Raw genomic sequence first — 24,156 nt, 5'->3', positions numbered from 1 at the left:
TTAGGGGAATAGCCTGGTCCCCCATGCCCACTGACCACATGCCACTGCATTAAGCTACACCCCCGACATCAGCCATTCTCAAAATTCTACATGTGCCCCTGGACCCAAAAAAGTTGGCAACTATTGGTATACAACATTCACATGTCAGTGTAATTTCTTCCTGGACTATGGATTGCTGACATGAGAACATGCCAAACAAAGCAGCCAACACACAGTTTAAGGGCCTTTTTTTAATCAAGATGCTGGCCCAACAGACACCCTGAACAGGTTGTGCTTTATGTGAGGCTATGCCCAGGGAGGTCACATCAGTGCTGTTAATGCAGCGGTTTGACTTCTCCCCCAGAGGCACACCCCTCTCTTCAAACAGAAGGATGCCAACAAAAGAGAGGTAAACAGCAAGGAGGGATTTCAGTATGGCTCACCTGCACATTCCTTTTACTCATTCAATCTGTCCCCACCCACTTTAGATGTGATTGATTCAGATTCAGGTTAAAGCACTCTAACCTGCTATTGTCATGTGACCTTAGTCAGTGACCTGTGAAGTACAAGATTACCATTTCTGGGGTCTGATGCAAGCAGCTGTCATTAGTAAACAGCTGTGATTTATGTGCAGAGTGTGGTCTAACTAAGTATTCTGTGGAATTTTCCTAGAGCAAATCTTTTCATCCCACACTGGCTGCATGCCAAGCCGGTTACAATGCCCTTAAGCACAAAGCAGTTGGTCATGTTTCAGAAAAGCCAATGGACACGACCGAGTCATCAGCGTTATTTTTGCAAGTCTGTTTACTCTCCATTGTCTGCATAATAGTTGCTGTTTTGAGAGAAAGTTGACAGTACTGCTGTATTTCACATGAAACTCTTTTCTGGATTGAGGGGGAGGGGAGTGACAAACTGATTATTATTTTTCACACAGGTTTTGACGCAAACACAGAACCCTATGAATTATGTTTTTGGAAGTCACTATTTGCAATCAGGATTGTTATTAATGTGGTTTTTAAATAAACCTGGGAAAGAAACTTCTGCAATATTTTACTATTTTCAGCCAATTTTATTTTTGGTGAATGTTAGTCATTTAGGATAGACCTAACTACTGCATAAAATCTCCTGGAGATGCATCGCTCTGATTCTAAAAGTATTTTATTGTATTTTAACTATCACTTTTAAGCAGTTTGCTTTCATTACTTTATATTCTAAAATAATGTTTTTTAAATATTGAAAGATGCTTTGAATCTCAGTGTAAATACTATTTATTGAAAGAGAGAGAGAGAGAATTAGGGGAGGGGGATTGGAAACTTACCTTTAGTGCTCCCATTTGTACCAGGAACAATATCCGTTACATTAATATGATGAGCATAATCTAAAGAGGGAAAGGAAGACAAACAACTTAGGAACATCTCAGCCCTGCAGCTAGTTTCTTCCGAGGTGTATTTTGGAACAAACAGGATGCATGCTGAAAGCAACATGCAGAGGACTACTATTTCTGAAGCTGCAGTGTCGTTTTAGGTTTTAACAACAACAAAAACAACCTTCCCACAGTTCTGTTCTACTCCTCCAGATGTTGTTAAACTCCCATCAAGCCCAATCAATTCAACAACATCTGGAGGGCACCGGGTTCCCCATCCCTGATCTACAGCACTGAATTTGTGCCAATGTTCACCGCCACCACTGGACCTTGTTTACAATGCCCTTGGGTGTATGAAGTGAGATGTTCACTTGCACAGCAATTCCCACCTGCTTCTGTGTAAGCACAACGAAATAATTGGGAGAGGTAGCTTCCAGGTCAGGAAAAAGGGCACCCAGGTTAGACCTGGGATTGCAAGCCAGTAGGGTGGAGTGATGAAAAGCAAACAAAACTCACTGCAGTCCACTGAAGGCAACCAACCATGCCCTGGGCCTCCCCAACCTCTCTCAATGCCAATGGAAACTACCGTATTTTTTGCTCTATAAGACACACTTTCCCCCCTCCAAAAATTAAGGGGAAATGTGTGTGCATCTTAATGGAGCAAATGCAGGCTCCATGGCTTCAGTGAAAGCAACGCGAAGCCTCCTGAGCGCAGCACACTGACCCCCTTGCTCTCCTGGCTTCAGGGATAGCTGCCTGAAGCCTCCGGAGCGCAGTGGGAGCTCCCACTGCACTCCGGAGACTTTGCGTCACTTTCGCTGAAGCCAGGAGAGCAAGAGGGATGGGTGCACACCGATCCCTCTTGTTCTCCTGGCTTCGCTTCGCTGGAGAGGCGCTGCGCAGCTTTCCCTCTCTGCGCAGCGCCCCTTCAGCGAAGCAGGAGGAGAAATGCAAGGGGCTCCGCTTCTCCTGCCGCTTCGCTGAAGGGGCACTGGGCAGAGAGGGAGAGAATTCCCCCCCCCCCAACACAAGGTGCGTCTTATGGTCGGGTGCATCCTATAGAGCGAAAAATACGGTAGTAAGTTTACTACCCCTCCTTCTCTCTCCCCACCTTATACTGTAATACCACATTAAAGTCTGACATCAAATACAACTTTTAAATTATAAACTAGCCAAAGAATTAATGCTTACAAGCACTCTGCAAAATTTCCAGATCTGGTATTTTCGGAGCAAAATTGTGTCCAGGCAATGAACCTCTTTCCCTCGTAAGAATATGTCATTTGCATCAGTTCCATTACCCTCAATTCATCCTTCCTTGCTTGTCTCCCAAGTTTCAGGAGAGCAGTAAGGAATTTCTATCAGGTTTACACTAGATCAGTGGGCCCTGGACAGCAGCCTGATCTTGCTGCAGTGCTGGCTCTGGTTATGTCTAGACCTCTGCTCCCTTGCAAGCTTGTTCCAAACCATTTTGTGTTTTTGTCATTACTTTGTCAAATATATCCCTGCACTCATTAGGCAGCAAGAACTTTTAAAAAACAACAACAGCGTAATCTATTTAAAGATACTTACAAGAGTCCAAGGAGGATTTTTTTAAAAAAAAACACCCTGTGATTCTACAACTTAGCCTGCGCTAACTTTTCTTTCTATGGCGAACTACATTGCCATCTGCTGGATAAATAGCTTAAAACACCTGCTGTTACCGCAATGAAGAAAGACTGTGGCCCACTTTAAAACACAGGCCAATTATGCCTACTCTGATTTACTAAAAGCCAAATTAAGACTTGCTTACATGTTTAGGATTAGTGCAAACACCAAACCCATTTAAACAGCCTTCTAAAATATACTCCTATGATGCATCTGAGATAGTATGGAAACATATTTAAGATGTATATTAAAGCATATATGTAAGATATATTTAAATTAAAATGTTAACATTGAACAGCCTCCCCAAACTGGTGCCCTTCAGATGTTTTGGACTGTAACCCAAGTCAGTCTGTAACCCAAAACATCTGGAGAGCACAAGGTGGGGGAAGGTCATCTGAGAATGATACTCAGATCTCAAAAGATAGCCAAAAATTATAAGGACCTGCATGTTTTCATAACATTTAAATTAGTTCCAGGGCACCAAAATGTACAATGTTGAAGAGCTTCCTAGGAATCAGCATCCTTAATAAAGGGCACTACTATAACAATTTATTTCAAATACAGCGCATTTGTTTATACAGGGTAAAGTTTGTTTTCTCACAGAGATCTTAGTATGCACACTGTAATAGTCTATTCAGTGTGATATTTGGGTTTTATAAGCAGGTTTTCTAAGGTGCAAATTTATTTAGAGTATTTTTATAGTGCCCTTTGAGCATATTCTCAGGATGATTATAAAAATAAACAACGATGGTTTGGTTTGCACGTCGTTTTAAACCACAGTTAACCTTAACTATGATTTAAAGGGGAATGCACAGCATTCTGGGGCACAGGAAAACAATTGCAGCTACTTCATTTGTCGTGATGACATGCTAAGTAAAGGGTAAAGGGACCCCTGACCATTAGGTCCAGTCGCGGACGACTCTGGGGTTGCAGCGCTCATCTCGCTTTATTGGCCAAGGGAGCCGGCGTACAGCTTCCGGGTCATGTGGCCAGCATGACTAAGCCGCTTTTGGCAAACCAGAGCAGTGCACGGAAATGCCGTTTACCTTTCCGCTGGAGCGGTACCTATTTATCTACTTGTACTTTGACGGGCTTTCGAACTGCTAGGTTGGCAGGAGCAGGGACCGAGCAATGGGAGCTCACCCCATCGCGGGGATTCGAACCGCCGACCTTCTGATCGGCAAGTCCTAGGCTCTGTGGTTTAACCCACAGCACCACCCACGTCCCATGATGACATGCTACTTCAAGCTAAAGCATGGCTTGGCTTAGCGTTACATCCAAACCTGAGCTCATGGTTTGTCTCTCTTCGGACAAACCACAAGCTGCAACCAGATTATGTTCTTGGCCCACTCATGCTTTGTTTGGAGAGAGACAAACCACAAGTCTGGTTTCAGATACAACGCTAAGCCAAATCATAGCCGAGCACCTGGCAATGTGGCAGCTGTTGTTCAAAGCGACGTGCAAGCAAAGCCGGTACAAAAAATATTAAGAAGAAAACTCATAAGTAGTCTTCCTCCCGAGAAGACATGTGCAGGATTGCACTGCAAGTTATTTTATGTATATGCCACTTTTCTACAGCAGACGGTGTCCAAAGTGGCTTGCAATAAACACTCACATAATTACACACACTGAAACATAGACCATGAGTTCTGCTATGAACTATTACATCTTATTTGCCAGGTAGGAAAAACCAAGGCCCAGCTGCAAGGAATTAAAAGAAAGGTTCACACTTACTATAAATAAATATCCCCGTGTTGTAAAGGAAATTGGACATGAGGACCCAGTAAACCACCATGGCTCCAATAAGGGATACCAATGAAAACAGAAGGCTAGACCATTGACCGAATGATCCAAAGTAATACTTGCAAACATCTGGGAATTCCCAAGTTGAGGTATCTATTAAAGCTGGGGGACACACATCAAGCATAGAGTTAATACTAGAATTCAATAATCTAATCATTACTGCTGACACATACTTTGCATTCTGAAGATTCCTAAACATTAAGATATCACAGATTCTCAACAACTGATGCTGAACATCCTAACAAAGTGAAATAAAAACCTATTGCTTTTAAAGTTATTTGCAAAAATAAAGGTAGCTTACGTTTTTAAAATAGCAACAAAAATATCTAAAATACAATTATAGCATTTAAAGCAACCACCAAGCAGCAAACAGAAGAAGGGTTGCTGACGTATTAGAAGGCTTGTTTTCACTTGCCTTCTCAAAACAAGGGAGATGAGTAATGTCCCTCTGAATACCAGCTGCTGGAAATCGCAGGTGGGCAGTGCGCTGTTGTGCTCATGGTCAGTTTGCAGGCTTACCACAAGCATCTGTTTGCCCATGGTGAGAATAGATGCCGGACTAGATGTTTATTGTTCTTAATTGGTTCCTCTGGTGGGAGAATTTTGCCCAGAAAGGCACAGCACTGAACTGAACCTTGTGTACAGATGGGCTTTATAAATTTGATTTTAAGATATTGGGTGGACTGCGCATAGGATTGCCAAGTGAAGGCTGCAGGAATGGCACAGAAAAACATGAAGTCAGATTTCTGCTAAGTTAATAATTATTAAGCGCCAGAGACCTAGTAAACATTGCATTAAGTTAAAGCTATGTATCAATAGCAAACTCAGGGATTGTATCCAACTGATGAGCAGGCATAGTACTGGAATTAATAGACCTAAGTTACTCATGGATACAACCCTAATTCACTAACTGGGGATCCTTTTGTAGTAAAAATGGTGCACCCACGCACAAGAGGGAGGCGATACTTTTACAAAGTAACAGTAAGGAACTAACAGTAATATGGGGGCCAGATACAACAGTGAGATCAGTTGTGGCTTTTCCTGTCACTGCAGTATGTGACAAGATAAAGGAAACCAAAATCCTTTGGCCAGCATTACAGGAAATGTGACTCTGTGTAGGTCTACGAAACCACAATTGGGGAACCTGTGGGCTTTCAAACATTGCTGGACTACAATTCCCATCAACCCTAGCCTGGGGGCGGCCGCAGAGACCACATAGCACCGGTCTTAAAAGACCTACATTGGCTCCCAGTACGTTTCCGAGCACAATTCAAAGCGCTGGTGTTGACCTTTAAAGCCCTAAACGGCCTCGGCCCAGTATACCTGAAGGAGCGTCTCCACCCCCATCGTTCTGCCCGGACATTGAGGTCCAGCGCCGAGGGCCTTCTGGCGGTTCCCTCATTGAGAGAAGCAAAGCTACAGGGAACCAGGCAGAGGGCCTTCTCGGTAGTGGCACCCGCCCTCTGGAACGCCCTCCCATCAGATGTCAAAGTGATAAACAACTACCTGACACTCAGAAGACATCTTAAGGCAGCCCTGTTCAGGGAAGTTTTTAATGTGTGACATCTTAGTGTATTTTTGGTTTCTATGGAAGCCGCCGAAAGTGGCTGGGGGAACCCAGCCAGATGGGCGGGGTACAAATAATAAATTATTATTATTATTATTATTATTATTATTGACAATGCTGGCTGGTGTTGATGGGAATTGGAGTCCAGCAACACCTAGAGCACCAAAGGTTCCTCACTGTTGCATTGGACTCCTACGTCCCTGCCACACAGCCTACCCACGTACAGTAGCCCTTATTCATTGCCATTTATAGCAAAAGGTTAATAGCTTGCTTTCAGAACAAAGTGGCATTGCACAGAGCAAGTGTTCCATTATCAAGCAGATTCAGCTTGAACTGCTCCTGATGAAAAGGAGTTCTCGGTAATCTCTGTCTGATGGAACCCATCCTGCAACAGGCAGGAACAGCTTAGGGTCACTATATATCACCCTTCCTTGTTTAAAAACCGGGCTCAGGGCGGCTAACAGCAAATATAAAACATTGATTAAAATGCAACTTAAAAACAGCATAAAATACAACATAAAATGCAGCATCAATATCAATAAAATTCAAAAATTCAGGGGTCATTTTGGGGAGAAAAAAACCCCCAGTTAGTAGACATCAAATGATCACCAGGGCTAACTACTAGGGCCAGCAAGGAGACCAGGGAAGAATTTAAATGTGGGGTCTCAGAAAGGGTTTCTTCATAGAAGAGGAAAAGGAAAAGGGAATAGAGGATCAGGCTAATTCAAACTGAAGGCCAGGTGGAAAAGGATCTTACAGGCCCTGCGGAAGGAGATCAAGTCCTGCAGGGCCCTAGTCTCGTGGGACAGAGCATTCCAGCAGGTCGGAGCCGTCACTGAAAAAGCCCTAGCCCTGTTGGAGGATAGTTTGGCTTCCTTAGGGACTGGGACCTTTAAGCTATTATTATTCAATGATCTTAGGGTCCTCTGCGGGACATACCAGGAGAGGCGGTCCCGTAAGTACAAGTATTGTAATGTCCTCAACTCCTGGGCGCAGCAATACGTTAAGATGGTGGCTCCCAGAGAAGATACCAAGGGCAGGTTCTAGTGCATTAATGGTGGGCCCTGCTGAGAAGCCAGCAGCTGCCCAAGAGGGTCATGTGCCAATGCCAGGCCTCTTTAAGAGCTACTCCAGGATATCAGGAATGTTTTCCTTATTGAAAGAGCACTAGAAGCAGTGAGCAGTATTCCCTGGCTGTGTACAGCCACAATGGAATTGGGTGTTTTAATGCACACTTTCAGGTATACACACCTAGGTGAAATAGCTCTAGGATCGGTGCATCATGAGAACTGAGCATGTGCTATAGAACACTGCAAAAGTCAATGTAGAAATAAGTCCCTGTAGCAGAACACCACCATCACACAAATAAATACTACTGAAACTCATACTTACGTATCATTGTCCTCGATTTCACAACTCTGTAGCAACAGTAAAGTGTCAATACTCCCATTAACAAAATAATAACAATTCCAGAGGTAAATCCAGCCTGTTTTTTAAAATGAAAAAAAAAGAAAGCATTAGCAAATTATGACATTTATGCAAATTAAATTACACCCACACACTGCTGCATTAAGATTGACCTTGACACACCTGTATGTTGCCTTACCTGTTTTATTCCCCAGGGAATACTTAATATAGATGTACCCATCATTGTATTCCAGATCATAAATCTGAGGGGATAAAACATGCACACGTAAAAATATGAGAAACTAAAACTGATTGCGGAAGCTTTTTCTACGTATTATGAATTTGTGACAAATAATGTACTTCATATCTACCATGCTTGGAAAGCATTTCACATACATAGTTACTATGCTTGAGTTTTTGCCGTAACCATCCGTACAGCCATCTATTTTGTAAGCCGTTCCTAATGGACTATACACGTAGATTTCTTCTGGAGCAGGAAGTACGTGATCAGGAGCCACCTAACAAAAGATGAGAACACAAGGTCTTAGTGACAGTGTAAGTCTCTGGTGTTGCAATACAGTACTCCTGCATTCGCAGAAGAATTCAAGAAGGCACTCCAGTCCCAGTATTAAGCAAGCTCTGCCCATTGAGTTCAACAGACATTACTTGAAATGTGCAAATGTTATTTAATATTTGAGCTTATATGTTGTGTGGGAGGGGAGCTTTTAAAAACTGAAAGGGGGAAAAAACCTGGCAAAAGTAAAAGAATGAAAAAAAGAGAAATGTTAAGTGCCCATGTCTGCAGTCCAACACTTACAATCCTAAAAGTATTGTAAATCCAAATGAATTAAATGGAGTTTACTCCTAGTTGAGCGTCCATAATATGGTAGCCCATAAAAATTTAATAAGACAATTGACTCATTCCCATATTATACAATTAAGGCACATGGTTTCTCCTAAAGCAGCTTGGGTACTGTAGTTTACCCCCTCACAGAACTACAATTCACAGCAGTCTTGAACTACAGTCCCCATAATTATTTTTGGGGGAGGACGCCATGTGCTTTGAATGGATGGTGTTAATCAGCCCAGTGATAAGCCAAACCATGGTTAAGTGTGAATGAGTAAGTGGGCTGATGTACAGTTACAAAAGCTGTTGCCTCTTTGCTTCTCTCCCCATCCTGCTGCACTGCTAGGGACTAAGTACTGGGACTTAGTCCAGCTTAGTATTTTATGTGAACCTGAACTTGGGGCTTGTCTTGGCCAAACAAGCCATGAGTGGTAAGCCGGGAAAACCTTGGTTACACCTCATAGTTTGTTTGGCGCTCCCACACATGGGAGTTTTGCAATAACTTGTCTGTTGCATACCAGTGCTCTATCTGAGGGCGACGCAAGCCTGCTGTAGTAATGAATCCGCTTATTCATTGCTGAAGCTTCATCTGTAATTCTCTGTGTATCATCATTCACAGTAACAATATTTGTAGGTTCTATATGGAATGGCCTGGAAGAGAAATAAAAAACGTAATAGTCTTTAAAGCCATAATCAACAGAAGACTAACATTAGAGGTTGATAATGGAACAAAAGAGTCCAGCATTTGGTTCCCACAATGTCCAACCAGATCCTTATCAAAAGCCTATGAGTCAGACATGAGTAAAGTAGCATTTTCTTGCTCATGTCCCCCAGTACACTGCCTTTAATACTGGAAGCACAATTTAGGTGCCATCACAAAGAAAGCTCAGGCTGATGCCATAATGAACCTTAGCTGGCTGCTGTACCACCAGGAGGGCCTCTGCTGAAGATCTCAATTTGTGAGCAGGTCTGTTTGGGAGAGTAGTTGCTTAAAGCTGAATGGAGCCTTTTAGGTTAACAAAAACACCTTGAATTTTGCTTGCCAGCACACAGGCAGCCCCATCAAAATTGATGTTGTATGATCATGAAACACTCTCCTACTGCAAATTCTCTCTGCTCAGCAATCTAGCTGCCACATTCTGCACTAGCTGCAACTTCCAAAGCAGCTTTGAGGGCAGCCCCTCATACAGCACATTGCAGTAATCCAATGCATGAGTCATTATAGCCAGATTATCCATGGACTTGAATGACTACATCTGGTGTACCAGCTAAAGAAGAAGAAGAGTTTGGATTTGATATCCCGCTTTATTACCACCCGAAGGAGTCTAAAAGAGGCTAACATTCTCCTTTCCCTTCCTCCCCCACAACAAACACTCTGTGAGGTGAGTGGGGCTGAGAGACTTCAGAGAAGTGTGACTAGCCCAAGGTCACCCAGCAGCTGCATGTGGAGGAGCGGGGACGCGAACCTGGTTCACCAGATTACAAGTCCACTGCTCTTAACCACTACACCACACTGGCTCTCAAGTGTAAAAGCTAGTAAAAGACACTCTTAGCTGCAGGGGTTATTTACACCTCCAGCAGCAATGCTGGATCCAGGTGGACTCTCAGCCACCTGCTTATTTAGAGGGAATGCAGATGGGGTTCACATGGCTGAATATTCCCTTCATACAAATATAATAGAGCTCTGTAGCACCTAACAAATTTACCTTGAAGCTTTCACAGGCTCCGTTTGAAAAAATTTCCTCTATACAGAAAAATGTCAGGGAGGTGGCTAGGCTTGAAGCCTGCCTAAAAGATAGCAACACTGACTGAAAACCTCAACATTGCTTACAAATCAAATTCAAAATCATAATAGTTTTTTAAAAGACACAAAGAGTACAAGAGTTGACTCATATCTTTATAAATCAGTTAGCCTATTTGAAAAGATACAATCTCACTTGCTCTGTATCATTTGTTGCATGGAACCACATCATAACCACAAAGATGGTGATCAATTATGGAAGGAAAGAACCACAAAAACCAAACACTTTTTTTTCCTTTTAGCCACAACAGTGTCACTCCAGCTAACTAAATACCAATGAAACTGTCCCTCAAAATAGCAATTTACATATACTCAAGCAGCTTCTACTTAAGGAAACCAAGGGAACAGTATCAACATTTGAACAATATGGTTTAAACATTACCTTGAAGACCTCCCAAACTGAGACAGCGCTAAGTGGCTCCCAAGCGGACTTCTATTACCCGCCCTCCCCCCTTGACTGTATGCTCTTTTAACGTATAGCAAATTACCCCCCAAGCACACATCAATCTAAGGCTACAAGAACAAGTATTCTCAAAAAGTATCAGCTGGTGGGCCACAAGCTTCCTAACTTTCCAAAAACACACTGCTAATTATTACTGCAAAATTATATTCCCCACCTCTGCTGCTTTTTAGAGCTGATTCACACACATAATTTATCAGGTCTTGTGACAAGCTACACCTGCCTAAATTCCCTCTTCTGCGTAATGATTAAAGGTGCAGGAGCACTGCCTTCTCTTTGCATCAAGCCACGCCAAATCACAGCTGATCACAAAGTCTTCTTTCTGGAGCTTGACCCTGTGAAGGGTCAACAAGCCTTGATACAGTGGTGCCCCACAAGACGAATGCCTCGCAAGACGGAAAACTCGCTAGACGAAAGAGTTTTCCGTTTTGGAGGTGCTTCGCAAAATGAATTTCCTATGGGCTTGCTTCGCAAGACGAAAATGTCTTGCGAGTTCCTGCGGGGGTTTTTTCCTCCCCCCCCTTTTCTAAGCTGCTAAGCCGCTAAAAGCCGCTAAACCGCTAATAGCGCTAATCCGCTAAGCCATCAATGGGCTTGCTTCGCAAGACGAAAAAACCGCTAGACGAAGAGACTCGCGGAACGGATTCTTTTCGTCTTGCGAGGCACCACTGTATTGCACTTTGCAAATTGCATCTGCAAGCTGTGATTGGAAGAGAACACAATGCCACTTAACTTAAAGGCATGTTCAATGCTCCTAAGCTTTAGGTGTGTTTGCCTGAATCTGTGTAAGGGGGGGTGGGGTTGGGGGTGGGGAAATGCATGCAAGCCCTATCTCCTGACCTTGTCTGTGTTGAGCAATAAAGGTCCATGGGGGAGTTTGCTTGAATGTGAATAGATCAGGGGAGCCTGCTTTGTCAGGATCACTGATCACACAAATGGTTTTACTCATGTTCAGGTGAATGAGAGTAAAAAAAACCCCGCAAAAAACCCTGCAGACCTTTCCTGCTCAAAGTACTCCTGCCTGCCTGAGCAGTCAGGAAACATATACCAGGACAATGGGCAAGCTCCATCTCTATGAACAAGTTTAGCATTTGTGTCTTCAGGCAAATACTCAAACATGCCTTTCGACTTTTACCCAATCAATGCTACTGCTGCGGTATGTGGGAAACTCAGGAACTCGTTTAGATTACAGAGGACAGCAGCAAGACACCTATTCAGTTCAAATCATAATACATTTTACCTAAATCCAGCAGATATCCTGATGCAACACAACTGTTGTAGCCATTCTACAAGTAACATTCAAGTTAAGAGGTTACTGAGCTGGAGGATAAATTGCAGGAAGTAGCATCAAAATGAAGAAAATATGAAGCCAGACCAAAAATACTAATGAACAGCAGTAAAAGAGATCTTAAGTATTTATTTCCTCTCACCTTTTGTATTTAAAGTCTTCTGGGTTAAACTGAATATTGAGGGCTCCAATGTCATTTTCATCACCTCCAACAGGGACCAGAAGAGGACTAGTATCTTCTTCCATATCTGGAGAACAATCTTCTACCAAATGCAGTAAAATATTATAACCTTAAAGAAAGTGAAATAAGTAAGTTACTGCAAGTGATCAACACTACATTTCCTCAAAATATTATTTCTTCAGGAAGACAGGACCTCCCTTAAGTTTATTAAGCTCCGAGTCTAAAATTGCCTAACTGTAGAATAGATAACCTTTCAATAAGCATCTAAGATTTATGTTTTGACATTTCTTTGGCAAAATGCTTTAAATTGGGGGTGGAGAAACTGTAGTCCACCAGAAGGAGTTGGATTACAAACCCCATTATCCCGACCATTGGCTAGGCTGCCTGGGGCTGATGTAAACTGGAAGTCCAGCAACAACTAGAATGCCTGAGATTCCCCATGCCTGCTTTAAATGAACAATTTATATGATTGTTCCCCATTGGCAGGGCTTTAAAATACACTGGTTTATTTTTCATTCAAAAATTAAACCACAGGAGTTCTGGACGAACAATGCTGTGAATGATTACACAGAAGTAGGTCACATGGAGATCAATGGCACCCAGGTAAGAGTGTACAGGATCATAGCCTAAGTAGTAAAATGTTCAAGTGGGACAATGACCGAAAAACAGTGTGGAAAATTTAACATACTATCAGGAGAGGTTAGGTCTCAGTGTATTGTTTCTACAGGAGAAGTGGAAGACTGGAAATAGAAATCCATGTTCCACAGAAGGTCCAGCATATTTTTAACTGATAAGAAACCCCTTCCCCAGAAACTAGCTGATTCAATGAGTAGAAAAATCGGAGTCATGGGAAGTTAAAAGATAACAATGCAAATACTGGTGCTGATGTTTAACGGTCACAGAATTGAGGAAGCTACCTGATTTTAAGCTGATTGTATAAAGCTATAAAAATGTATAGTAGTAGTTTTTTCTGGGAAATCTCCTTGAGAGGAGGCGTAGAGTTATTTTGGAGTTGCAAGTTCAAAGCTTGTTAGCTGCAATATCCTGTAGGTCTGTTTTTTATTACACCCCTTCCTGATTTGCATTTAATAATGTTCACTTTGAATAAATTCTAATCCTCTACTATGTTAAGTATGTTAGTACATAATCTTCACAATAGCATCTGAAAGTTTAACTGACATAATCCATAAAACTGAGGTCAACATCTGAGTTGGAAAAATCTCAAAATCTCAGTTGTTTCAAATAAAGAGGAAGTTGCTGCTTGGTTCAACACCGGATGTGTGTAAGCAATCTGAATAAACATGTTTGCAAATATCTGCTCTTCAAAATAAGCTTTGGAACACCCTAAATCACAGGCAGGCGACCCTGATGCCATCTAAAACTGCCCCCATGCTTCCCACCCCATCAAAGACTTGTCCGTCTGTTTCCCCTGTAATTTTATACTTAACAGTGCTTTCGCTCTCTTTCTATATAGCTTCAGAACAATTGGAAATAACAGTATTTTATTTGATTAAAATATTTTAAAAACACTCTTTCCATAGCTGTATGACTTTGGGAGAAATATCCCTCCAAACCAATAGGTGTCTGAAAACAAATTGGTAGGCTTCTGTAAATTTTAAATTACCTTGGTGCCCCCTTCTGGAGTGAAAGGTGATTCATAATTATTTTCATAAATGAATAATTTGTATGTGCAACACACTAAAGACAACATTGAATAATATATACTTGATTTCCAGAACAGTAGCTGCTCTGCTTTTTTGTATATATTTTAAACAAAATTCTCTGTTTACTTGAGGGTAACCTCATCAAGTACAATAGGGCTTAATTCTGAGCAAACCTGCATAGAATCAGAAATTCTAATCTGTAGGAGCCAGATTACTCTTGATATAATGTAGCCTTTGACCAAAAACAAATGCTCACCCCTGCCCAGATCATATATTTGCTTGGCTGGAAGACTGTCCCTAAAAGATCTCCCAGCTTTTTATGGGGGGGGGATGGGCAGAGGGACACTTTTACCCTGTGCCATCAAGCCAGCTCATAGGAATTAAGCCTTTAACACCCCAAGATAAGCCCTGGCCCACACAAATCATACACTTCTGCTACCCCTTCCAGAATTCTACCATCTGCTCCAAAGCTTCCTTTTTGCCTATCCTTGTCTATCCACTTCCAAAAAGGAAATGGGCTCTTGGCCACCCCACACCCCACCCGTTTTGAGCTACTTCAAACCATATCCTACTGACAGAGGGAGATGCCGTAATGCTGTCTGAACATGCATGTCAAAGCTTTTAAAACCTATTCCTTACAATGCATTTCAGGCATGAACTCATACAGAGTTTTGTTCCCCAAAACATGCAGAGCGGCAGCAGTTGAAGATCTGGGGGTGCCCAAAGCTTATTTCTGGGTACAAAGACCCTGCAGTGGGGTAAAGCAGCTAAGGAACTGGCAGCGATAAGAATCAAACCAGCCTTGTTAAAGGACGATTATCCAAACAAAAGATGAAGCATGCTTAAGTTCCATTTATTTCAATGGGGCAGTGTGGGATATATTTAACATTCTCCCGAAATTAGTGGGACTTAAAGATTCTTTACTTCTGGCTACACCATAGGCAGAGTTTTCAGTTCCCTTGATAAATCTTTAAAGCTCATCAGCACGAACAGGCTGACGTTGTCGCTATTGTGGAGCATTTACCACAAACAGAACTTGAGATTTCAAACTTGGATTCTTTTCCTTCACCCATCCAAATAAAGGAGCGATTTTTTAAAAAAACCTCTGTTGCGCTACCAAAATCCCGCAGATCTCTTTTAACATGAGATCTGAGGAGAGAACAAGAAAGAGGCGGACTCCTGTTTTCTTTAGCTAAATAACGCCGTTGCCTTCTTCTGACAACCGAGAACACATTTATTTGCAAATGTCTCAGAGCAGGCACTTGAGCACACGAGCAACTGACCCCTTCGCGCTCTTACTCAGTAGCAAGTCTCGCTGAGTTCCGCGGACCTTGCTCCTAGATAAGGATGCACAGGGACTGCAGTCTAAAGGCTGGTGCTCGGGGTGTGTATGTGTGTATTTATGAGTTATTATTATTATATATATATTTAACACAAGTTTAAATGAAATCTAATGCAGATTCTGTACCTGGACTCCGCTGCGCCTGATCTCAGTCTGCCACCATTCACCGGTACGAGGCTGCTGCCTCGCTTGAGTCATTTCCAGTCGAAAGCTGTAAACAGGAAGAACTTTTGCTGCTCTCAGCACCGATAGAGCGGACTCCCTCAGTCCTCCATCGGCACATCCGCCATCCAAACAAACGGGATCCGAAGCATGGGATCCACCATAGAGATGTCGACATAGAGCGGCTCCTACTCTGCGCTCATAGAGCTAAGCCCACAAGACAGCCAGCCGCAGAGATATAACATCTCAAGAGTGACACACGCCGGCTTCCCTTTTCGAGTTTAAGGTCTCGTTATTTCCCACTGCTAAGAGGGGTGGAAGCGCAGGACGGCGCGCCTGTGTAAGGAGCGAAGCGGGTGCAACCCGTTCATTTTGAGAGGCAGATGGCAGATACAGTGATTAGCATTTTCCAGTCCTTTCCTCACAAAGGGGACTTGCCAGATGTGCCATCTGGAGTTGTTTTGGAACAGAATCTCTTCTGACATTAATAGACAGGCAATATTATGTTAAGAACATGATAAAATGCCAGCAGTTTCATAATGGCACCAGCCAAATTGTCATTTCTGCTTCAGAAATTGGTCATTTATTTTGCCTGGTCCGTTCCTATGTTCAAGTTAGATGAAGTTTAATATACTGTAAAATTGAATGTATTCTATCCTTTTCAACCAGCAAAATAATAATAATAATAATAATAATAATAATATCCTCTTCTGACGTGTTCCCCGGTTTCAATGCATGTGCAGTGATTTCTGGAGACAGGGGCGAAGCTAGGCTTTATTTTACCCGGATCAAAGACCCAAGTTTGGCACAGACACACGCAATGCACATTTGCGGACATACACACACAGGTTGGGACATCACCACGCAAGTGGCCTGTGATATCCTCGAAAGCTTGCGCAAGGAAATCTGTTAGGTGCCACAAGGCTCCCAAAAGCATCTACAACTATGAAAGAAATCCTGATAACGTGGGAAATGTGCAGGGTTGTACTGGAGACCGGTTTCGGAGATGTATTTCACCTATAAAGGTCGGACATTTCTGAAAAGACTCTCCCCAGCCCCCCCCCCTAAGTTGTCAGCTTATCAACTTCAGCCCCCCCCCCCCAATACTAGATGGTTGCATCCCTTCTCCCAATCTTCACTAAGATATTAAAAACTCTGTTACATTAACAGGTATTTAATGTAAGCAGCTATTGTCAGTGCCCCACCATCTTAGAAATTAAGATAGAAACTGGAATATTTCAAGGTTATTCTTATGTGACACAGCGTCTACCCCATTCAGCTTGCAATAAGGAGATGACAATGCCAAACTATGTTGCAGGGTTTTTATATGCCACTGTTAATTCCCACCCTTGCGATATAGGCATAATATTGTTATAGGAATTCTAAGGTCTCATATATAAACCACGTGTCTGAAATAGTACAGGAAAACAATCCTGGAGCCATTTTGACTCTCCCAAATTGACCTCAAATATTTCTCTGCAAGGAGGAAGGAAATGGGAAAAGCTTTCCAATTGTCTTTGGATTGTAGGGGCTTACACCTCCCTGTAAATACAGTCTGGCAAGTATCTGTTAAGCTGAGCACACTATCAATATGCGTAAGGGATTCAGGAACTAAGTATTTACCATCTCAAAGGAATGGCCAGGATGCCCAGGTAAAAGCAATCAGTGACCATTACTAGGTATCCTGGCAGACAGGTTTTTTTGCTGTAGACATCAGTGGTATATGTATGTATGTTTGGGGGGGGGGTGGTCTTGAGCTACAGAGGAGGCAGTTTTCAAATGTTTATATAAGAGCTTTCATATCATTGTTCTAGGTTCCTCTCCTCCCTCCCTGTGTGGGGTGAGCAGGGGACCCTGTTGCAACAGTTTAATAAAGATTATGTTTACTAGCTGATTTGCTTCTCAATATTCTCTGGTTGGCCTCTGTTATTTTCTCCTACTAATAAAGAACCTACTTAAGGACTCTATATGGTTGGCCACGACTGGACCTGATGGTCAGGGGTACCTTTACCTTTACCTTGACCTTTAAAGGAAAGTGATATATCTCAGCCACACCCCCAATTTGAAGTATGGAACAATAATATTAAAGCTCCCCCACCCACCTTTTAGCACAGGAAGCATTCACAAATTAAAATAACTTTAAAACTTCACCTTTTCCCCACACAAGCAGACTTCTGCTTTGCTTCTACTTTTTGAGGAGTCTGTGGGTAAATATGCTCCTTGCAAATAACTGCAATAAAATTTTCCTGGATTTCTACACAGGATCCCTCCAGACTGTTTATTTTGCTTTGGCTGGTGTATTCTGCAACATGTCATTGATACATTAATAGCGCATTAGTGGTGGATTTATAATTGTCAGCACATCAGTCTGTTTTATTAGTTGTTCTGCAAAGCTTTCCCCATGTTATCACATTATTGCTGTCTGAAGGGATTCGTGTTAAGTTTCTAAATTACAGAAATAATTATACTAGCTTTCTATGTTATTTCTGGCTTTGGGGTTTCTGTATTTTAATCTTTTTTATATGTACTGGCTGGCTTGTTTTTATTATTATTATTGGAAAGCTTTAAAGATGAAAAATAACTGCTACTGTTTACAGACGGTGACCATGGCGACCAGCCTTTCTGCGAGTGCTGTCTGAAGAGACGGGGTGACATCCTCAATGCGCCCTATCTTCATGCCAGATGGAGCCAGAGCTCTGAGGGCTGACTGGGCTCCTGGCCCTAGAGTCTTTGTTCTATTTCCACCTGTAGCCCACAACTTGATGTGAAGGGCAGTGATTCCCAGCTCCTTGCATCTCTGAGCTACATCCTGGGCAGCCAACATAGCAGCATAAGAAGACTCATCCTTCACTTTCATGCCACCAGTTACTTGGCAGATTGTTTCCTTGCCAGACAGGTCAGTTACATGGACACATTCTCTCCTTCAGCCACCTGTGGCCCCAGACTGATAACCTGTTCTTCCTTCTTTTCCTTACCCTTACGAGGTGCCATTTTCGCATGTCTCCGCAGGCAGCGACCCACACCGGAAAGGAAGAGCTATACTGTACTGGACTGTATTGTACAAGAAGGCAAGTCAAACTTTGACTTACTGGAACTATGTGAACCTGTGAGCTCCCAGGAAGGAACTCATGGCTGCTTTGTTTCTCCCTGGACCTTTTTGTACCTGCAACCACACCAAGCTAAGCCAAGGTTTATTTTTTAAAAAAGACCACGGAGAAGAAAACAAATCAGCTGAAGGTACCTCTCCAGGAGCCCACACATGGCCCCAGGCAGCTAGTCTGGATTAGTGCTTGGTGAACCACGCCACCACTACGATGTCTTCTCTGCCGTTTTGTTGTTTTCAGTTGAATTAATTTTATTTGATTCATTTGTAACAGCAACATGCATTTTATAATTGACTGGCTGGCAATTAGCTTCTGGGTTCAGTTCAAAGTGCAGGTTTTGACCTATGAAGCCTTAAATGGCTCAGGACTGCATCTCTCCAGGTGAACCAACTCAGACCCTGCAAATCATATTCTGAGGCCCTTCTTCATATGCCTCCACAAGAGTTCTGGAGGGTAGCAACATGAGACCAGGCCTTTTCTGCAGTGGCACCCCACTTGTGGAATGCTCTCCCCAGGAAAGTTTGGCTGACACTTTCATTATATACCTTTAGATGTCAGATGAAAGCATTCTTCTTCAGCCAGGCCTTTGGCTGATTACTATCCGATACCCATTTTAAACGTAGGATGCGGGAGAGGAGGTTATTGATTGTTGTTTTAATTCTTGCTTTTATCATGTATTTTGTAGTTTTATATTGCCAGCTACCCTGAGATCTGTAGATAAAGGGCAGTATACAAATTTAATAAATCAATAAATTATGCAGCACAAAAACTCATACGCATATATGTTTTTTTATATACTAACCGCCACCATTCAGCTGAGCTGACACTTGAATATACTAAAAGTACACACTCTAGTATATACTTCAGATTTAAGAGCTGAAAAGCAAACTTGCACATTGCTTTTGCTACTTGTGGAGAATTGCCATGGTGAATCTGTTATGCAACCAATTATTTTTTCAAAAGAGGCACAATCCTTATTGGTGAAGAGCACTTTTCGCTGTGTGCAAGAAGCAGTCGTGTGTGGTTTTTTGCTGGGTTCCACATACACATATGCTTCCAATGTAAGTAGAAGAGAGTGAGGCAGAAAGGTAAAGACCCTCAGCCCCAGGCTATATTGATACATGTTTTGTTTTAGTACAAAACTGTACATCAGCTTGGCAGAAAGTTGGTATATAAATGCAATAAATAATAACACCCCCAACCTGAGTATCTGATTTTATTGTTGTAAACTGCTTAGAAGCCATTTTGGCATATAAGCAGTGGGTGTTTATGTGTACATCATCATCTCCAGCTTCAAGTTTTGCATGCCTGGCAGAAATTCAACAGTGCATGCTTTCTCATCACAGTACTGCTACCTTGGCCAGTTGAATTGTTTCCTGCCAATCAGCTGGCAAAAGGAGCCAGTCAGAACCAAAAGCGAGTAAAAGCAGCAGATGGCCAGAGACAAAGTAGTCAAAGAGAGTATTGATCTGCTGAAGAGATCCATACCACACATATATACAGCCATTCCTGCAAAGCCAGAGACATTTTTTTAGCATTTTATAAAGAACAGATTTGTCAGATATCAGAACTGAATAGTTTACCTTGGGTCATTTAATAGGTCTTATATTTAATTTGAGCTTTGTATAATTGTGCTTTGAATTCTATGGAAGTCATCAACTTCTGCTGTCTGGCTGAAACCAACTATAATCAGGATGGTGGTGATTAAGACTGCATATTCATTAGTAGCTTAAACCACAAAATTGTGTGTAAAAATATGAATAGAAATCATATAGCATCAAGCACAGCACATTACAACAAACAGGAAAATATCATGAAATAGTCTGCCAAAACTCTCAACAATTTTCAAGTGTGGGGGGTGGGGGTGGAGTTTGATAACCACTGATCTGGGCCACTTGGCAGACCACCAAACAGTTTTTCTCCTGTTGTAGCAATTGTAATTCAATGTGCTAGATCAGGCATAGGCAAACTCCGGCCCTCCAGATGTTTTGGAACTACAATTCCCATCATCCCTAGCTAACAGGACCAGTGGTCAGAGATTATGGGAATTGTAGTCTCAAAACACCTGGAGGGCCAGAGTTTGCCTATGCCTGTGTTAGATGCATTATCATTTTAATTGCTTCTTTTATTTTTTTAAATTGCATTTTATTGTAGTATACTTTGAATTCCGCTGTTCTAGGCTCTAGGGCTCCACTTGCTAGAGTCTGCAATGCTAACTATAATTCTGAACATGTTTTTGTGATTAGGAGGAAATTACATCCGTGTCAGCAATTCTTAAATGTGTCATGTGTTACAGTAAAAGACTCTTAACACTGCAAAATTATTTTCTGCAATCTTTTGCAACATCAGTCCAGGGACATTATCATGACACATATCCTCCCTCAGTATATGAACTCTCACATGTTTGACAAAGGTTGATTGAGGCTATAACCACAGGCACCCCACCCGTTTTAGCCCTAGAACTTAACTAGAAAATACTTCCTGGGAGTCCAGCTGGAAAAAGCTGTCATCTCAATAGGCATAGAGGGGATTGTCACATTTTCCTGGAATTATTCATATGCCTTTGAACATGTACTAAAAGTAAAATAAATGCTTAACCAGCAGAACTTTTTATACGAAGTAATTTGAATTTCTGCATCCAATCTGTTAAATGCTCTCCTACCTGAAGAAGGTGGCACTCCTAACAATAAATGCTCTAGGTATACTTTCACCCCTGTATTATTTATTTAGTAAATTTATTAGTATTGTTATTAATAATTTTATTTAATTAATTTACATGCCGCCCTTCATCACAAGATTTCAGGGTGGTTCACAGAAGTTTATACAAACTTCTTTAAATTGAGTTCTGGGGAACTCAGGTTGCTTAGAACTTATAGAAGACAAACCTTCCCAAAATATAACTTACTCATCTTCCTTAGCAAAGCAGTTGCAGTTCCAAGGCACATGCTCAGTCTGCCAACAAAAGTGGCCAGCGCCTTTATTACAGTACTGGCAAAATATGGCCCTGCAGTGCATCTGGCTTTTGTGTCAGACAGGTAAAAATTCCTTAGCAAGGGGGATGGAGGAGAATCAAAAGGAGTTGTGCTAGTCCAGTAGAAATAATTAAAAAACCATTGTAAAGCAATAACTTCATTAGGTTCAACCAAAGTATCACAAAATAGCAAGCTTTTGAATGCTCCAGACCTCCTATCTACCTACATTATAGGTAAACAAAGAGGGAGGAGATGGAAACCTGGGCATGATGTCAAAGTTCCAACATTTTTAGTTTGTATTATTAATGGAATGCAGGCAGGTGTCTGGCAGCCTTAGGCCCAGCTCCGAAACTATTTCAGGTTGTGCTGAGGGTTGCTAGGACAAAGGAACATCTCATTTTTGCACCTAGTAGCAAGTCTTATCTTGTTCCCTTCACCAGAAATTGTGTTTATTGGTATAGTGACTTTACATGTCTGCAGCGAGCCTTCACAGAGCAGGAAGCGGTGGTGTACAAGCACACTCATGAGCCTTCCCTGTTATACAGTAGACCAGATCTTGCACATTGGTCCTTTTTATATTTTCACTTTTTTCACGTTTGCTCCCGCTGTTTCCTCTGTCTCTGCTTTAAACTGTGGTTTTAGTGTGTTATAAGGAAAAACTGCTCCTTTATCCCTTATGGGTATCCAAGAGGCCGTATAGAATCCTTATGTAGGTTTTCTATCGATAGGAGAAAATAACAGATGCCAATAATAATAATAATAATAATAATAATAATTTATTTATACCCCGCCCATCTGGCTGGGCCTCCCCAGCCACTCTGGGCGGCTTCCATAGAAACCAAAAATACAGTAAAATATCACATGTTAAAAACTTCCCTGAACAGGGCTGCCTTAAGATGTCTTCTGAATGTCAGGTAGTTGTTTATCGCTTTGACATCTGCTGGAAGGGCGTTCCACAGGGCGGGCCAACCAAAGAATATTGAGAAGCAAAGCAGCTAGTAAGCATGATCTTTATTAAACTGTTGAGACAGGGTCCCCCACTCTTATATACTTTTGAAATTGCCTACCCTGTAGATCAAGACTATCCCCCAAAATATCATACATACATCACAGGAAGAGGTTGTCCCCAGCAGAAATGAGTTATGTTGCTTCTTTCCTGTCTGCCAGGATACCTGATAATGCCTTATCTGATTGCCTTTTCTGGGCATCCTAGCCATTCCTTTGAGATGGTAAATACCGGTACTTAGTTCCTGAATCTGTTACGCATATTGATAGTGTGCTCATCTTAACAGATACTTGCCAGACTGTATTTACAGGGAGGTGTAAGCCCCTACAATCCAAATATAATTGGAAAGCTTTTCCCATTTCCTTCCTCCTTGCAGAGAAATATTTGAGGTCAATTTGGGAGCGTCAAAATGGCTTCAGGATTGTTCTCCTGTACTATTTCTATACTATGGTTTATATACTTATGTATGTTTGCCTTGTACATTTATGAACATTTATTTTATATATATAAATAAAAGACCTTAGAATTCCTGTAACAAATGTGCCTTTCACAACTTTGGGGCCGTTTTGGGAATACTGTACCGGATGTAGCTGAGCCCAGCTTGTCTTCAATAGCACACCACGTCTCCCACTTCACTTCTCAGCAGGTCTTATCTTGTTGAAGCTACCATCCTGTGCGTAACTTGGGAGCAACTCAAGAGGGACTTACTTCTGAGGAGACGTCGACTGATACCACCTGGCAGGTTCCAAAAATTAAAACAAACAAGCCCTATTGTGGCAGCAGGTTTGGTTTTTTTTTTTTTTTTTTTTTAAGGTAAAGTAGAATTGAAGGCAAGCAAGTTGGAACTTTTCAGAGTCTTACAAATAATTAACTAGCACCAAGCTGTCCCCTCCTGTTGCCTCAGACGGCCACGCACGCCCTTCCTGCAATGGGGCGGAATGAACTCCCAAGTTTTTTATAGCACGAACCAGAAGCTTGTGGAACTGTTTTGTGGGGAGTAACGAAACTTCAGGCACAGCGAGACTTTCGTTTTTCCAGGAATAAAAGAAACGAAACCAAAACCACCAGCAGTAGCAGGAAAGCTGGCAAAGTACAAAGGCTTTGCCGTGCTATGGACACTTAACTAAGAGCGGATGCACCGAGCCCCGCTTAACCCGACGGGGCTGGATTTCCAAATAAAGCACACTGCGTCGATTGCATTCCTAGCCAAGCAAGCAAACAAAAAACAAAACCCTTCACAAAGTTTGCTAGGAAACGCCCTGAGGGCAAAGTCTTCGTCTTTACCCCCCCCCCCCCGAATGCGCGCGCGCGCGGCGACAAACCGCAACTCTCGCAGGAAAAAAAAAAAAAGGAATTGGGTGAGTTGCGCTACGTCAAAAGCGCAGGCTGGGAGTTCCGTTTTTTTTTTTTTTTTACGCTACTGCCCTAACCTCCCCTCTCCCGCGCCTTGAGCAGCTCTCCCGAGCCCCAGCGGCCCTGCTTATTGGTGGGGGTGTTGCGGGGAGGTGAGGAAGGCAGCGAAGGCGAAAGCGGCACGTGACCGGAGCCCCGGCAAGGGGCTGGAGC

The 24,156-nt window shown here is 42.3% G+C and overlaps 1 protein-coding gene and 1 pseudogene across 3 annotated transcripts in view; both read right to left on the bottom strand.

The window, feature by feature from the left end:
* The window catches only part of SLC38A9 (solute carrier family 38 member 9), a 42,020-nt gene extending 26,306 nt beyond the window's left edge, over nt 1–15,714 (bottom strand). The window contains exons 1-8 of one of the 2 annotated variants that reach the window (XM_081881519.1): nt 15,473–15,714; nt 12,302–12,449; nt 9,129–9,261; nt 8,160–8,281; nt 7,963–8,026; nt 7,749–7,842; nt 4,721–4,891; nt 1,298–1,357 (exon numbers count right to left, since the gene is read on the bottom strand). In XM_081881519.1, coding sequence (XP_081737645.1) covers nt 1,298–1,357; nt 4,721–4,891; nt 7,749–7,842; nt 7,963–8,026; nt 8,160–8,281; nt 9,129–9,261; nt 12,302–12,405 — 748 coding nt within the window. In that variant the 5' untranslated portion in view covers nt 12,406–12,449; nt 15,473–15,714. The remainder of the gene's footprint in view (nt 1–1,297; nt 1,358–4,720; nt 4,892–7,748; nt 7,843–7,962; nt 8,027–8,159; nt 8,282–9,128; nt 9,262–12,301; nt 12,450–15,472) is intronic. The other variant, XM_081881518.1, reaches the window with a different exon arrangement.
* A 2,351-nt stretch (nt 15,715–18,065) lies between these two features.
* On the bottom strand, nt 18,066–18,562 carry LOC309352288 (small ribosomal subunit protein uS11 pseudogene; annotated as a pseudogene). The gene has a single exon. The product of its transcript is annotated as a small ribosomal subunit protein uS11 pseudogene (transcript).
* Nucleotides 18,563–24,156: the final 5,594 nt, after the last annotated feature.

This window comes from Podarcis erhardii (genome assembly GCF_964252035.2).
Source record: "Podarcis erhardii genome assembly, chromosome: 11".
Taxonomy (NCBI): Eukaryota; Metazoa; Chordata; class Lepidosauria; order Squamata; family Lacertidae; genus Podarcis; species Podarcis erhardii.
The sequence above is the reverse complement of the archived record's forward strand: the minus strand, read 5'-3'. Positions and strand labels throughout refer to the sequence as shown.